A 17,481-nucleotide genomic window follows, 5' to 3' on the forward strand; every position below is an offset into this window, starting at 1 on the left:
TTTCATCTAGCTTTTTCATCATATTTAAGCTCATTCCTATCACCAACAAGAGCTCTAGCTTCCACTAGATTTAGACCTCTTTCCTGCAGTGCACTCATAACACCATCCTTCCACGTCAATCGAGCCCTTCCTCTTAGTCTCCTTCCACTGACTTCTGCTCTGTAGATCCTCTTCAACATTCGCTCTTCATCCATCCTCTCCATGTGTTCAAACCAACTGAGTATTCTCTTATCCACACGCTTGCTCAGTTCCACTACTACTTCAGTTCAGTGTCTCACAATTTCATTTCTCAATCTATCCCATATTGTCACTTCTAACATACTCAAGAGCAACACTTCATCTAAAAAACATTTAATTTCCTTCTCAAATCTGCATTCAGGCTCCAAGTCTCTGCACTATACAACACAGTCGGCACAATCACACTCTCATACAGTCCACACTCATATTCTTGTTGCTCATCACTCTCCTCAGAGCACCCTAACCCTTACCTAACCTAAAGCTTTCAACTTCTTCCAGCACCTGCCCATGCAACCTTATTTCTAACGCCATGCCCACTCCATCACGTCAACATTTCATCACCTTACTCTTCCCAACATTCACACATAACTTACGCCTATCACCAGGGTTGGGTAGGGTTACTTTAACGGGATCACTTTCAATTATTTTTGGATTACTCCAATACCAAATATGCTAATAAAAGACAAAAGAAACGAAACATGAATAAAATGATGACTCACAATGAAATAAAAAGGTTCTGCATTTATATAGCGCTTTTCAAGTCAATGACTTCCCAAAGCGCTTTACAATGTGTTCCACATTTCACAATAGCGGCCTTGCAGCCATGTAAGGCGCTAACCTGCTTATTGGGGGTATTATGTGTTCAGTGTCTTACCCAAGGACACTTCGACATGTAACACAGACGAGCCGGGATTTGAACTGGGATCCCTTGATCCCAAGACGAGCGCTCTACCTCCTGAGCTACTGCCGCCCATAGAGAAAGCTCACAACACGTGGTAAGCTTTCTCTCCTGGCTTTGATCTCTTTGATCTCCGGCAAAACTAACATAAAATGTGACAGAAACAAAATGAAAATAAATCAAAACAGCTTGCCAACATCATTTTTGCCGTTCCATGTATTCCGTTACTCCCCAAGCCTGCACAAAATTTAGTAATTTTATTTATATTTAGATTATTTGGTCTTTTATTAGCATAATTGGTATTGGAGTAATCCAAAAGTAATTGAAAGTAATCAAGTTAAAGTAACCCTACCCAACCCTGCACATAACTTACGCCCATCACATATTCTTCCAAACTCCATTACCAAATTAATAAATAAATGCATAAAAACACTCAGCTTGAACTCAATGAAAATATCACTTTTGGAAATATGGGTCTGAATGCGTAATTGTTGTAATACTATCTCACTCAATCTTCTATATTTTTTCATTATTTTGGGGAATTGAGCGCCACCTTTTGGCAATAGGTATTAACGACATGCCACGTGGCTGCAGTCAACACATGAAGCGGATGTGGAAGCTTGGCAGCAGGGCGGGGAGTAAAGAGAAACTGACAACTTCGGAACAACTTAGAGCTCAGTGACAGCTGAGGGAGATTTTCTCTTCTAACTTATCAGCTGCTGCCTCATTCGGTCGTAAGAATGCTAACTGAAGGGATTCTGGAGGACGATTTTGACAAAAATGGTGACGGGTGGTGCCCTCAACAGAACCTCGAGCACGGTGAGCTCTGTTGCATCCTTGTCCTCTCAGTTTACCTTTAACTTTTTAAACTCTAGCTACGTTTCCTTTCAAAGTACAGTTATGTATCCAAATTTGAGCACAAGAGTGAAGAATGAAGGTCGGAACTGCATATTTTTACTGAGGAATCGCATTGTGCTTCACTGATAGTCATGAACTTTACAGTTTTAATGCTCGTCTGTATAGCATATTGGGGTGTTGCACCTGCAAAATTGAATTTGCACGTAGTTGCATTTTTTTAATGTAAGATTTAAGTTTATTTAATAACATCTGTCTTTGGTTTGTTCGGATACAGTTCGTGATGCATCATTTAAGAGTTGTTTACATCACTGGTTCTTAACTGGTCTCACATCAGGACCCATTACACCTTAATAACAAGCTTCAAACCAAATCAAGAAACAATTTCCACTTCTCAAATGAAAGGATTGTGCGGTTTAAACCAGGCATAGTAAACTATATTTACCTTATTTCCCTAAAAACAAAATGACCAGCAAAACCTAATCTACTTGATGTAGTGCAACGTATATTATCGCATATAAGCCTACATCGCGTACAAGCAAACCCCTAAAAGTGCTTTAAACACACATACTTAAATCATTTTAAAATATTAATGAAGCGTGTACCTAAATGTTGATAATTATTCGTTCATTAAGACGAATATAGTAGTAAAAAAGCAAAAAATATAATATTTTCTAACCTTTTACTGTTCTTTCCAGCAGCATTTCAATGGCCGACACTCGCACACCATTTTCGTATTTCGTAATACTGTAGTTTTTTTCTTCGACTCAATTGTTGTTGTCACTGTTTACCACTTTTCTTTCCCCTAATCACTAACTTTCATGGGACTTGTTATTATGGGCAGGAAAGTGAAATAAAACCAACATAATCACACTAAAATTAGATGTGGATCCTCTCATTGACTGAACCAGAAGAAAAGATCAAACAGAGCATCACCACCATCTATTGTTAAGGAGTATAATTGACCCTCTGTTTCTCTTTCTTGGCATTATTTTGCCAAGGCAAAGGCCCATGACACACTAAATGGGGCTTCACGGCCACCTTTTGCATCTCAACCCACCAGTTGAGAAACTCTGGTTTACGTTCCAGTATTTTTATAAAAACCCTTGTATAAAATGATATTGTGCCTACTTTTAAGAGGTGATTATTTCTACATTGATATCGATGCACATTCTGAACATTCTAATCCTCCCTTAGGAGGATTTAATATATTGCATTAGTTGAGCATGTAGGTGACCTAATCAGTGTACAGTACAGATAAACTGACTCCTTTGTATCTTGAGTAGTATGCAAGAAAGTAGGACTTAAAATCTCCAACTAACCACCGAGTGTTTACTATGGAGACATTACTTGTTGTTTCATTTATTTTATCATTTTAATATCATAGGTATTTCGGGATTAATATGGTAATCATATTTTGGATAAATTAAATAAGTACTGTCAAATCAAGGTAGTTATTTATCAAATCAACATTGATTTGTTGAGCACATTCGGATGAACTGCAACTCAAAGTGCTATATAAAAACATTCAAAGTCCAGGAAGAAAATGAAAACAGTTTTAACACCTAACATTCGGTAACTCGCACACAACGGTTAAAATAAAATGAAAAGAGAAATGAAAAATATATGAAAAATTCTTTATATATAGTAGGACCTTGATTCCTTGCCGATCGTTTCCATTATCGCACAATTAAGCATTCTTTGTACACATAATTCTAATCATGGAGTGGTTACCAAACTGCAATTACCATTTTTGATCCAGGAATACATGTAGGCAATGTTGTGAATTAAAAAGTCAATAAAGAGCTGGCTGCTGATCGTTTTTGTGGCCATCTTTTTTTTCTTGCCTTATTATTTTATTCTTAGGACGACAGCCTTTTTGTATCCACTTACTTTCATTTCTATTGTGATTTCGTGGATTTTTGAACTGATTGTGACTTTGCTTTTGGGAAGAGATGAGGGAAGAAAAAATTAAATGTCAACACCAAGATATGGTCAAGTCATGTTTATTTGTATGGCCCTCAATCACAAGGAGTCTCAAAGGGCTGCACAGACCACAGATTATTGAAAACCACAGATTATAATTACACCATCCCCTGATCTAAAACCTACATAAGGGCAAGGAACAACTCAAATACCTCAGCATGAGAAAAATGAAGAAACCTTGAGAAGGGACTGCACTTGAGGTAATCTCCCTTCCAGATGACCGTGCTGCAATGGACGTTGCAATAACATGTATAAAATATACAAATACGGGTCATACATAAGCTATCAAATAGAAGTGTGTTTTAAGCCTAGATTTCAACAGTTCCACTGGGGTTGCAGATTGAATCTCAGGGGAAGAGCATTCCACAGCACCGGGGCCCGAATGGAGAACGCTCTTGAACCTGCGGATCTCTTCTTGGCTGTTGGGATCACTAGTAGACCAGCATTTTGAGAGGGAAGGCTTCAGCCCGGAACATAGGGGGAAATTATATCTGAAAGATATGAGGGAGCAAGTCCATGCATGATTTTGTACAATACCAACAGAACCTTAAAATCAAATCTTAAGCTAACATGGAGCCAATGCAGGTTAGCTAAAATCAGGGTATTGTGATCAAGTTCCTTGTCTTAGTGAAAAGCCTCCCTGCAGCATTTTGTACCAGCTGCAGGCTCTTCATTTTGGACTTAAAGGGCACTTGTTGAATGTCGTATATATTAAGTGTATTCATTTTCATAATCAAGGGGCTCATGGAGATTTATCAGAAGCGATCAAATAATTCCCCTAAACCAGTTGAGGGTTTCAAAAAGCATCTATAGCAGCAAAGGAAGGGCCCTCATATGCCTAACATACCTCTGTTTCAACGGCTTTTGGGAACAGGAAGGAAGCCTGTGTACATTTTCGGTCTGTAGTTGTTTGTGTCCTGAGTGTTGACGTGTTCGAGGGTGTCTTCCCGTGTTTGGCGACAGATCTCCATTTGGCCGCCAGGCTCGGAAAAACCCTCCTGGACCGAAACCGCGAGCTGGAACAGGCACTGCAGCAGATGTACTCAACCAACCAAGAACAGCTGCTGGAAATTGAGGTGACACAAACACATACACAAATTCATGGAATAAGAAACTGGGTGAGCAAGTCAGCAGATGTGTTGGGATGTTTCTTTTCCCTACTTCGGTTCGGCATTATAACAACATGTGATTTCAGGAATGAGGTTGCATGAGAAATGTTTTTGCGTAAGCAAGGCGTCTCTGTAAATAGAATAGAGGCTCAAGTTAAGTCTTTTGTTTCGAGTCGGTGAGCTGTGTACAAATTGCGGAACGTTCATCTAGTTAATTCTGCATTTAAGCTGACTTAAGACATTCCTGAACATGTACTTTTGTCTAACTAATTATTACGTGTTTCATTTTTGCCCACTGACAAAAACCACTTGGACAAATGCACTCAAGTTCACTAATGTTACAATTGAACCCACCAGGTTGCCTCACATTAGTAATCTAAGTACGGTACTTTCTGTCTGTTAAACTTGCTCCACTTTCAGTGTTTGAATATTGTATGTTAACATTGTGCCTCAAATACCCTATTTTCACGACCTCAGGGCGCCGTGGTAAAAGGAGCAGTGCAGTCTCGTATTTAACACATAGTGTGCACTGCATGCTAGGGCGCGGGTGCCCTCTGCTGCGGCCGCCTTACACAGGGTTCCCACGGATCCTTTGTCTTAAAAGGCATTGAATTCGTTATTCTAAAAATAAGGCCTTCATTAGCATTGAAATGTCTTAAATCTCATTTTCGAAACCCCTAAAAATGTTTACACATTAGCAAGATTTATATTTGTTTGTACTAAAAACATTTAGTAACATTTAAAAAAGCTTCCTGGATGCGTTGAATCTTCTTATTGAAGAAGACCATAAAGTCATGAGCATAATGGGTAGGACCATCTGAAATAATCTGCTGTCCCGTGAGCCGCTACCGTGTCAAACAGGTATTTGGAGTTCTTTTTATGTGCAGCATAAGCCTTAGAGAAAGTTGCTGTTTAATTGTTATTGATATGTTATACTCTTTGGGGTTTGTTCTGGAAGCCATAACTATAGCCCTTTGAGACTATTTATGATTAATAGCTGTTTAAATTCATCTGATTTGATTTAAATTCAAGATAGAAGATGCTCCACTGGATGATGGTGGGCAAGAGGCAGCAGCTAAACAGAACTGAACCATATAAATCCTGTTTCATTACCAGTATTTAGCCAGGCAGGTGGAGCTGCTGCGTCACACCAACGAGCAGCACGCCAAAGTTTACGAGCAGCTCGACTCGTCCACGCGGGATCTGGAGCGGGACAACAAGAAATTAATTCACGACGACCGCTTGGCTCAGAACAAGATCAACAGGTCCGGACGCAACTCACCAAATTACAAATATTGTGTAAAACGGGGTCACCGACTTGTAACCTTCAAAGAACATTTGAGTAGCTTCCAGGACAATTCTAAAAATAGCTCGCCAGTCAAATAAAAGGTTGGAAAATTATTTGGGATAGCATAAAAAAATAATTTTGCGTTTAGGCCTGCAATTTCTAATTGGGATACTTGTATCAAGTTCAACCTTTGACTTGCCTTGCTTTCAATTTTCTTTCCATTTCTAACCTAATCTTCAATTTTATTTACCATCTCCAATACTTACCTAGTCTTCAATTTGATCTACCATCTCCAGTACTAACCTAGTCTTCAATTTGATCTACCATCTCCAGTACTAACTTAGACTTCAATTTGATCTACCATCCCCAGTGCTAACCTCGTCTTCAATTTTATCTACCATCCCCAGTACTAACTTAGTCTTCAATTTGATCTACCATCCCCAGTACTAACCGAGTCTTCAATTTTATCTACCATTCCCAGTACTAACAGAGTCATCAATTTAATCTACCATCCAAGTATTGACAAAATCTTCAATTGTATATACTATCCAAGTACTAACCGAATCTTCAATTTGATCAACCATCCAAATACTGTAAAATTCGGACTATAAGGCGCACCTGATTATAAGCTGCACCGAGTACATTTTTAAAGGAAAAAAAACCTTTTGTACATAGATAAGTCGCACCTGACTATAAACCACATGTGCCGACTTTGAAACATTAAATATTTACAAAGAAAAAGTTTTAATAATATACGCTACCTGTGGGTCGCCAGACTTTTGATAAACAAATATGTGTCCATATGATGTCACTAGTCACTGAAATATGTCATGCCGTATATGATCGGAAAGCCTAAATTCTCAGGATTCAATATATGATTATCATTTTAAAATATAGCCATCAGAAAAACCTCACTATCAATCTGAAACAAGATATCCGAAAACTATAAAGCCGGCGTAACTCACTATTACGTCCCCTGGCTGTCTTCAACTTCTTTGAAAAGACTCGTAAAATGATTCCCAATATGGTAGTGTTCCTCTTCTGCATGATAGGGGTCTGTTCATGCTCGTTTTATTCATGCACAAAGCGTTAAACTTTGACACATTTATTCCATGTGTCTCTTACTGCTCGGGCGCCCCTGGCGGCCATTAAAAAAATGCATAAATTAGCCGCATCATTGCATAAGCTTCAGGGTTGAAAGCCTGGGAAAAGTGTTGCGGTTTATAGTCCGAATTGTACAGTATTAACCTGATCCTCAAATTTATCTCATCTATACCAATATCCATCTATACCACAGGTGTCAAACTCACGGCCCGCGGGCCACATCCGGCCCGGCGTTCAATTATATCTGGCCCGTAAAATCCTTTTATATACATATACTATAATGGCCCGGGTCTATGAAACCCTGATAACTTTCAAATGATACTCGGATACTAAAAATCACATTGGCCGAGAAAATTATGTTTACTGACATTGCCGGTAAACCCGTGTGTCTTATTTGTGGAGATTTTGTGGCCGTAATTAAGGAATTTCATGTAAAACGGCACTACAAGACAAAGCTGAAAAACCTTGAATCCAGAGAAAAGATACAGAATGTTGAAGAGTTAAAGAAGAATATGAAGATGTTTTTCACTAAAGCAAATTCCCAAAGTGAAAAGCACAAATTTTATTTATATTTTCCGTTTTTTCATATTTTCATTTTTAAAGTTTTGACAGATGTTTTGAGATATTTTTATGGAGAGCAACAATTTTTAATTCATTTAATGTTCAAGTTTGTTTATTCTGGAATAATATTCCTGACTGTTTTAAATTGATATTTATTTTTTTTTTTTTTAAAAAAAGGAAAGTTTATTAAATCAATAATTATCCTGTTCGGCCCGCGACCAAAGGTGTGGTTTGAGTTCTAGCCCTCTGTATAATTCAGTTTGACACCCCTGATATATACCAACCATCTTGGTGCCCGCAGAACACCTTGCCCGTGTACTGGTACTGAAAATAGCTTACCAGTGATGGATCATTGCGATTTTCTATGCAATTGGATTTCTAACTGTCTTGAGAAATCATTGACATGATCACTGTCTTCAAATAAATGAACAATTCATTTTACAATTAATTTGCATAAACAAAAATCACTCAGTGCCTTATGTTTTAGTGGTTTTCTGAGACGATTTTGATCCTAATTTTAATTGCAACCTTGTAATTAAATAACAATATGTTTTTATTTTAGAAATGAGTGTGAAAATGCTTGACCTTAGTGCTAATCTGTAACCAAAAATAATTCCCAGTTTCAAAAAGTTCTGTGTCCCTCGGTATAGACAGTGTCTTGTAAATATAATTATGAACAAAATAATCCCAATGAATCGAAATAATAAAGAAATTCAGGCTTATTTTTGTATTCCCTCTTTCTAGTCTGACCGAGTCCATACACGGGCTTCAGACGCACGTGGAGAGTCTGCAGGAGAAGCTGGAGGCGATGGTGTCTGCTCAGTTAGATGCAAACAAACGAGAGCAGCGACGCAACCTCACTGCACAGAGCGTTTCCTGTCTTAAGGAGCTCCATGAAAGGTGCAGTCAAACTGAGTTTCCCATACGGGATGCACTTCATGCTCACTTGGGAGTTACTTTTATATAGGGAGTATTTCCAAAATAAGAATGATGGTGACTGCGAATGCAACAAGTAAAGGAACGGAGGTCTGGCTCATCGGATAGTCAAACTCCCATCCCTTGATGGGAAAGCCGATGGCCTCCTTGAGGATGGTACTGAGTCAGTTCTTACACTTCCACAATAAAGAAAAGAAGACGGTCAAAGGGGCAGTGAACCTAGTGGTGGATGAAGGGTTCTTGTTTTAGGGAGGGCCAAGATCCCCACTAAGGCCGATACGCCAGACCTTCATCGCTTTCCCCTTTGCATTCGCTGTCACCATACTTTTCACTTGAATACCTTGCTCGGTTCAAATAACATCTAAAACTGAGTTGGAAGAAAATTATTAATAGAATAAAATAGAATAGAATATACCTTTATTGTCATTGTTACAAAATGGGTTAACATATTGTGACAACGAAATTGGGCATGACACCCCAGTTTCACACATTCACAGTGAGGTAAAAAAAAAAAAAGAAGATAAAGGAACAGAGAAGATAAGGTTATAAAACAAGGAGGATGAGGTTATAGTTATGATCTGCATTTATATAGCGCTTTTCAAGTCAATGACTTCCCAAAGCGCTTTACATTTCCCAATTGCAGCCTTGTATTGCAGCCATGTAAGACGCTAATCTGCTTATTGGGGGTATTAGGGGTTTAGTGTCTTACCCAAGGACACTTCGACATGTAACGCGGACAAGACGGGATTTGAACTGGGATCCCTTGATCCCAAGACGAGCGCTCTACCTCCTGAGCTACTGCCGTTATAATTTACACAATATTTACACAAGAAATGTCGGCATGTAGGATGTTACATACAGTTTGGAATCGTAAGGGTTTGTGCAATATGCATTTGGTGCAAAAATAGTCATCATAGTGCAAAAAATATAAACATCATGCTAAAATACAGTTCACCACACAAATGTGACACGATTTTATTTCGATGTTTTACACCCTATGTGATTCTTTAGAACCCGAATTTCAAATGCACAAAAACATTTTACCGCGGATCCTTCTCATCTCATCTCATTAGCCGTACCGCTTATCCTCATTAGGGTCGCGGGGGGGCTGGAGCCCATCCCAGCCATCTCCGGGCAGTGGGCAGGGGACACCCTGAACTGGTTGCCAGCCAATCGCAGGGCACACAGGGACAGACAACTCATTCGCTCATTCACACCTAGGGACAATTTGGACCGGCCAATCCACCTGAAATGCATGTTTTTGGAACGTGGGAGGAAACCGGAGTGACCGGAGGAAACCCACGCAAGCACGGGGAGAACATACAAACTCCGCACAGGAAGTCTGGAGCTGGATATGAACCCACGACAGTTTCCCATGACATGAACTGTGCCGCACAAGCGCTAACCGTGCTGCCCTCCGCGGATCCTTGAAAAGTCTTAAAAGGCATTCAATTTATTATTCTAAAAAAAGGACTTGCAATTTTCGAAAGTCTTAAAAATATGAAAACATTAATAAGATTTATATTTGTTTGAACTAAAAAGACTTTGTAACCTTTATCAATCATCTTAAAAATTCACCGTTTTTTTTTTTTTTTTTTTTTTTTTTGTGGCCACATGGCGTGACCACAATAATGGAACTATCAAAACGGTGATGTGGTTTCAGTCGGGCCTTTCATAGCAGAGCCAATTCTTAGGTATACCCACAATACAAATAGCCCGGAAAGTGGACATTTAATGGGAAGTGGCTGTATGTCGAACGTTTTTCACCATGGCTAAAAACTGTGCCAGGTAATGTGCACGAGGCAAAAAATATTTGTGTTTTTTGTTTTGTTTTGCTTGTTTCTATTGTGTGTTTTTTTTTGTTGTTGTTTTTTTTTTTGTCGACTTTGTCGTAAATTTGATTTCAAAAGGCATTAAAAAGGCTTGTAAATTCTTGAATTTAACTTGTCTTAAGCTGTATGAACCCCGACCGGGACAAATTGGCCTTGGGGCACCTCTTAAATATGTGATTTATCCTAAACTTCACAAGATGTGTTTTCTTTTTTTCATGGTTTCACACCGTATTCAGGGTTCGCTTATCGAAATAATCATTTTGGATATTCTCCCTACACAGTACTATTCAACAGAGGTCGGGAACCTATGGCTCACGAGGCCTACATGGTCCTTTTCATGAGTGCATATGGCTCGGAGATAAAATTGAATCCGCCCAAACAGTTAATATATTGTTATTTTAGAACAGATTGACACACATGTGAAGCTAATATGTTACTGGACCTTCCAAGGGTTCAGTCCAGTACATATAGGACACAATTTTAACCACAGTTTACAGTCAAGGTGTCACACCAACAGACCCCGATTTGGCTGTAAATCGCTAAATAATCCATTATATGAAAGCCCATTAAACAATACATGTTTATTGTTGAGACACTTTATGATGAAGAGCCACGTAAAAAATTTCAAACACCTAAAAGCTCTTGCCAAAGCACTTGGCGCAATTTGATTGGGTGAGCGGCAGGAATGGGCGGAGCTAAACACGGGGCTCTAGCATCCCTCCTTCGCTCAGCGCGGTCTGCACTGAAGGTAAATACGTTGGTACCCTCCTTTACAGAATTTTGTGACATTTTTACTAAAGACTTTGCTTACACCTTGTTTTGAAACCATTCTTTAGGACAAAAATGACAGTCAAAATCAGCCGTAACTCTCTTAAGTAACTGGGGGAGTAACACAAATTTTAAAGGGTGTACTTACATGGGTCACAGGTTCTGGCATTCTTATTGTTATTATTGTTGTTCTCATTGTTCTATTAAATAATCAAATGTCACACAGTGAAATTAAATGTGCTGAAGAATAAGCTTTTGTCTGGAGAGCGGGTTTAACGGTTTTGTTGAATTTTGTCTCAAAATATATGTCTTTTTTTTCCACCCCCAAAAAAATCTATTTTGCTTTAATGGCTCTTTGAGTCAAAAGATTCCGACCCTTGGTACATAAGGACCACCCTTTTAGACTACTGTAACCAAATGGCCTCGGTACACCTTTTGAATTTGTCTTATCGAGGTGAAACGTCTCAGGGAGCGTTTTCTTATGGTTTCACACCATGTGAAGGACTTTGCTGACTAAAAATCAAATGTTTAAAAATGAGGACCACCCTAATTTCCTTACCCAACGCCATGTTGTTGGATCCTAGGTGCTTACCCGAAGGTAGGCTACAAGTTGATGGATCCCGGACGCTGCGAGAGTCGGCGGGTGACATTCACCGACGTCAAGACCCGGAAGAGGAACACGAGTCCCTGCGCCGCTCCATCTGCTCTCTCCGGGGTCAGCTCGCGGCAGAGACGAGCCGTCGAGAGGCGGCCGAGAGAGAAGGCGAGAGAGCAGCCGACGACGTGAGAGGCCTAGAGCGCCGGCTGGACGAGCTGGCGGGTTGCAGGGCCAGACGGGCGGAGCTGGAGACGCAAGTGGAGCAACTGAGGCTCCAGTGGCGCGCTGACTGCATTTCCAGGTATATAATTCCCACTTTAATGGATTGTCAGTTTCCATGTGCATTTCACTGAACACCTGGAAAGGTATTGTGAGTGAAACACACAAAACCATGCACGGATACAAGTGTCCACAACAAGCAAACATTACTGAAGATTAATCCATTCCAACATAATGTTTCGTAGCTCGAATTGCTCAATATGAAAATAATTCATCCATCCATCCATCCAACCATTATCTGCATCCTAGCTATCTTCGGGCAGTGGGCAGGAAACCTTGAACTGGTTGCTTGCCAGTCGCAGACCACACAGGGACAGACAGTTCGCTCGCTCATCCACACCTATGGACAATTTGGTCCGGCCAATTAACCTGACATGCATGTTTTTGGAATGTGGGAGGAAACCGGAGTGCCCGGAGGAAACCCACGCAAGCACGGGGAGAACATGCAAACTCCACACAGCAGGTTCGATCTCATGACCTCAGAACTGTGCCGCACACGCGCTAACCACTGCTCCGCCGTGCTGCCCTGAAATAATTCAACACTAGGTATTTTAGATTGCAGTATTTGTCTATTTTCTCGTTATCCATTTATTTATTTGTTTGCGTTTTGCTTTGTATTTACATTTTTCGCATTTTAAACTTAGGAGTTATATTTTACTTTTAGTTTTTATTTATTATATATCATCTGTACTTTTATACAAAAATACAATATTGTTTTGACTAATTTGCTTGTCTGTTATACAAATAATTAAATGTTCTTGTATATCCATAAAACCTGTTTTTAACGAACATTGTGTATTATTTAGTGCCTCTAAATTTTACGAAAAAAACGTAATTTATTTTTAAAAACAATAGCGATTTGAATAGCAAGCGAAATACATATCATACAAACATGCATTTAAAAAAAAAATATATATATATATATATATATATATATATATTCATGTCTTTGGAATGTGGGAGGAAACTGGAGTGCCCGGAGGAAACCCACGCAAGCACGGGGAGAACATACAAACTCCGCACAGGAAGTCTGGAGCTGGATTTGAACCCACGACAGGTTCCCATGACATGAACTGTGCCGCACAAGCGCTAACCACTGCGCCGCTGTGCTGCCCGAGGGTGGAGTATAATATCTATATATTATTTTGAAACCGAAACCAAGAAGATGTGGTCTGGCTGGTCCAAATTGTCCCTAGGTGTGAATGAGCGAATGAGTTGTCTGTCCCTGTGTGCCCTGCGATTGGCTGGCAACCAGTTCAGGGAGTTGACATGATTGTCCGCCATCTTGCCGCACCGAAAACCCATAAAAATTGAAAAAGCTGGGCAATTTATATTTCAAATATGTGCGGTCTTCTTTGTGCTTAGTAGTACTTGTGTTCCGTTGCACTACACGATGCAGTGACATCTAGTGGTCAAACTTTACACCGAGTCTTTTAAGTATTAGGGTCCAAAAAATGAAGTATGCTTTTAATCCAAAAAGTTCTTATTTATTTCTTCTAATTTATTATTTGAAAATTCCATGTGGCCAATGGAAGAGCCACTTTTGAGTTCTTATTCCTTTCTGATCCTCCCTAAAGCAGAAAGCCAGACAAATTGCCCCTTCGTGACCTGGTGTTCTTCACGTCCGAGAATAAACCCGAAGACGATCAAGACGAGTCTTTGGTCTTTGAGGACGCGAAGAAAGAAGTTCAGGAACAAAAAGACAACAGAATTTCAAACTTGTCCGATGACCACGACAAGATGTGCGTAAGGCGAGCGGAGGTGGTAAAGAGAAGGGGCATTTTGCTGCTCAACGAAGTGGATGCGCAGTACAACGCACTGCAGGTTTGTACCAGGGGCGTGTTTGTTCATTCTGGGGCCCCGTTGCAAGCCCAGTTGTGGGACCCTCATTGTCAGTTAGAATTGAACTGTTGAATTGTTTCTAATGTCATTGATTTCAATGTTACGAACAGGGTCGGAAATATTGCAGTTCGGTAACGGCGTTATTTTTTTCAGTAACTGGGTAATCTAACGAATTACTGTTACTGACGGTCAAAAGGGGTGCGTTACTTTGGCTGCAGAACGCCTCAGTACTCCTGACACTGTTTTCAACAACGCGGTTTTCCGCTCTATTCCTAGTTGTTTATGTCACGTCTTTTCGGCTCATGTCACTCTTTAAAATAGCGACTACCATATAGTTGGATAGAGATTACGAATATAGTATTTACTAATGCGCTGAAAGAAAAGTTAAATGAGGGCTGAGTTGCAAAAAATGTTAGCCTATTATTTGAAGAAACCCGACTCATGTTGTCCGCGAACGAAAAAGGGATTCGGCCCCCCACCAATCAATAGCTGCTTCCCTCCATGACACCTTTTTTTCTTTTGTGTTTCGTCAATATGCATTTTATTGTGGGATTCTGTGTTGTTGACTTTACATTTATTCAACATAAAAAAAGTTAAAATAGTTTTGTAGTTTATCTTTTTTCGGTAAATAATTTTTTTAAACCTTTCCTTTGTTACCTGCAATATCCCCAAGGTTTATGTGTGTGTCAAGATACCTCAACTGAAACCCCCCCCCCCCTTCATTCTTTCTTAACCCCTGCCCAATTTTCATGCATTTTTTAAGGTAAAATATGAAGAGCTGCTCCAAAGGTGTCACCAGGCAACTGCAGGGCTCACCCACACATCCGTCCAGACGTCCTGCAGTCCATCCAAAGGGGTTCGCCCGCAAACCCGCCGCTTTTCCGGTTCGGTAACAGAGCTCCCAATAATGTCTGAGGAGGCCGAGTACAAAGTCCTGTTTAAGGAGATCTTCACCTGCATCCAGAAAACCAAAGAAGACCTGCACGAGAACAAATTTGTCTAAAACGTGTCCGCCCTGAGATTGTATCAGTCCTTGTCCTGGAATGTCATGTGTACATTTTTTATGCGCTTTGCTCTCAAACTATCTTGGTGCTGCGTGCAGATTTAAATTGCACCGAGTTGTTCGTAATAATGCTTAAGTCAGTCTGCACTGATCCTTCTTTTTCCTCCAAAACTTGAAATATCAACAGTATTTATGTTTTACGTCAAAATTGTGAAACTTATCAAAGGCCAATACCGTCCAAAGGCTGTACAAGACATTTAGGAGTTTATGTGTGGATTTACGTTACAGTTTGTGCTGAGGCCCTTTATTTTACAAGTTTTTATTTGATTTGAGGTATCTGCACTTGATCTAGACTCAAACTATTTCAAAGTGTAGCTGCTTATCTGCAAATATGGCACAACAGTTTGAATATGTCGTGTGTTACTTAATAAGCAAAGAAATGTTGGAATGCTATAATAGGATCTGGAACCCTTGCGTGTGAGTGACGCTATAATCCTACTGTTTTTTTTATTTTGTTTTTTTTTGCACAGTAACATACTCTGGAACAAAGATCTGTGTTGCACAATTTTGTTATTTATCTGGATTGATTGAGTTTATTTATGTTTTTGCTTCATAGTTGACTGAGTGAAAATGCTAACATGCAAAAATCAAGAGTTGTAAAAAAAATAAAAGGAAAAAGGTTATTCTTTTTCACTTGGTTAGTAAAGGATTTGCATGTCTTAGTGTCGAGATTTAAACCACTGCTCAAGTACAGTGGCTTGCGAAACTATTTGGCCCCCTTGAACTTTGTGACTTTTTGTCAAATTTCAGACTTCAAACATCAAGAGATAATACTGTAATTTCTTGTGAAGCATCAAAAATAAATGGGACATAATCATGAAGTGGAACACACTTTATTGAATATCTTAAACACATTTTAACAAATAAAAAAACAAAAAAGTGGTTGTGCAAAATTTTTCAGCCTTTTTACTTTCACTGCAGCAAACTCTGTCCAGAAGTTCAGTGAGGATCTCTGAATGATTCAATGTTGATCTAAATGACTAATGATGAATGGAATCCACCTGTGTGCAATCAAGTCTCTGTATAAATGCACCTGCACTGTGATAGTCTCAGAGATCTGTTTAAAGCGCAGAGAGCATCATGAAGAACGAGGAATACCAGCCAGGTCCGAGATACTGTTGTGGAGAATTTCAAAGCTGGATTTGGATACAAAAAGATTTCCCAAGCTTTAAACATCCCAAGGAGCACTGTTCAAGCAATAAGATTGAAATGGAGTATAAGACCACTGCAAATCAACCAAGATCGGGCCGTCCCCCTAAACTTTCATACAAGGAGAAAACTGATCAGAGATGCAGCCAAGAGGCCAATGATCACTCTGGATGAACTGCAGAGGTCTACAGCTGAGGTGGGAGAATCTGTCCACAGGACAACAATCGGTCGTATACTGCGCAAATCTGGCCTTTATGGAAGAGAGGCAAGAAATAAGCCATTTCTTGAAGATATCCATAAAAATTGTTGTTTAAAGTTTGCCATAAGCCACCTGGGAGACACACCAAACATGTGGAAGAAGGTGCTCTGGTCAGATGAGACCAAAATCAAACTTTTTGGCAATAATGCAAGACGTTATGTTTGGCGTAAGAGAAGCACAGCTTATCACCCTCAACGCACCACTCCCACAGTCAAACATGGTGGTGGCAGCATCATGGTTTGGGCCTGCTTTTCTTCAGCAGGAACAGGGAAGATGGTTAAAATGGATGGGAAGATAGATGGAGCCAAATAGAGGACCATTCTGGAAGAAAACCTGATGGAGTCCGCAAAAGACCTGAAAATGGGACGGAGATTTGTCTTCCAACAAGACAATGATCCAAAACATAAAGCAAAAGCTGTAATGGAATGGTTCACCAAAAAACATCTAGGTGTTAGAATGGCAAAGTCAAATTCCACACCTCAATCCAATTGAGAATCTGTGGAAAGAACTGAAAACTCCTGTTCACAAACACTTTCCATCCAAGCTCACTGAGCTCAAGCTGTTTTGCAAGGAGGAATGGGCAAAAATAACAGTTTCTCGATGTGCAAAACTGATAGAGACATACCCCAAGCGACTTGCAGCTGTAATCGCAGAAAAAGGTGGCGCTACAAATAGTTAACTCAATGGGGCTGAATAATTTTGCACACCCACTTTTTCGTTTTTTATTTGTTTTAATAATTTAAGCAATCCAATAAATTGTGTTCCAATTATTGTTGATTCTTTACAAGAAATTACAGTTTTATATCATATAGCGACAAGTCTGTATTCATCCATGGAAACCGAATGACCACAAACTAAATAAAAGCTAAACAAAAAGTACAACTACTTTTTGCATCTCAATTCTTCCTTAAAGGAACTTTAAAGAGTTTGGAAGCT

The 17,481-nt window shown here is 39.6% G+C and overlaps 1 protein-coding gene across 1 annotated transcript; it reads left to right on the forward strand.

The window, feature by feature from the left end:
- The first annotated feature begins 1,528 nt into the window (after positions 1–1,528).
- cdr2a (cerebellar degeneration-related protein 2a) lies at positions 1,529–16,019 on the forward strand. Its single transcript, XM_088347058.1, has 7 exons — positions 1,529–1,735; positions 4,721–4,833; positions 5,983–6,131; positions 8,564–8,719; positions 11,940–12,254; positions 13,810–14,056; positions 14,838–16,019. Exons 1-7 carry the CDS (start codon positions 1,657–1,659, stop codon positions 15,075–15,077), a joined length of 1,299 nt encoding a protein of 432 aa, XP_088203184.1. The 5' UTR covers positions 1,529–1,656; the 3' UTR covers positions 15,078–16,019.
- The last annotated feature ends 1,462 nt before the right edge of the window (positions 16,020–17,481 follow it).

The sequence above is a fragment of the Urocampus carinirostris genome, chromosome 1 (assembly GCF_059441175.1).
Source record: "Urocampus carinirostris isolate Australia breed hairy pipefish chromosome 1, RoL_Ucar_1.0, whole genome shotgun sequence".
Lineage (NCBI taxonomy): Eukaryota > Metazoa > Chordata > Actinopteri > Syngnathiformes > Syngnathidae > Urocampus > Urocampus carinirostris.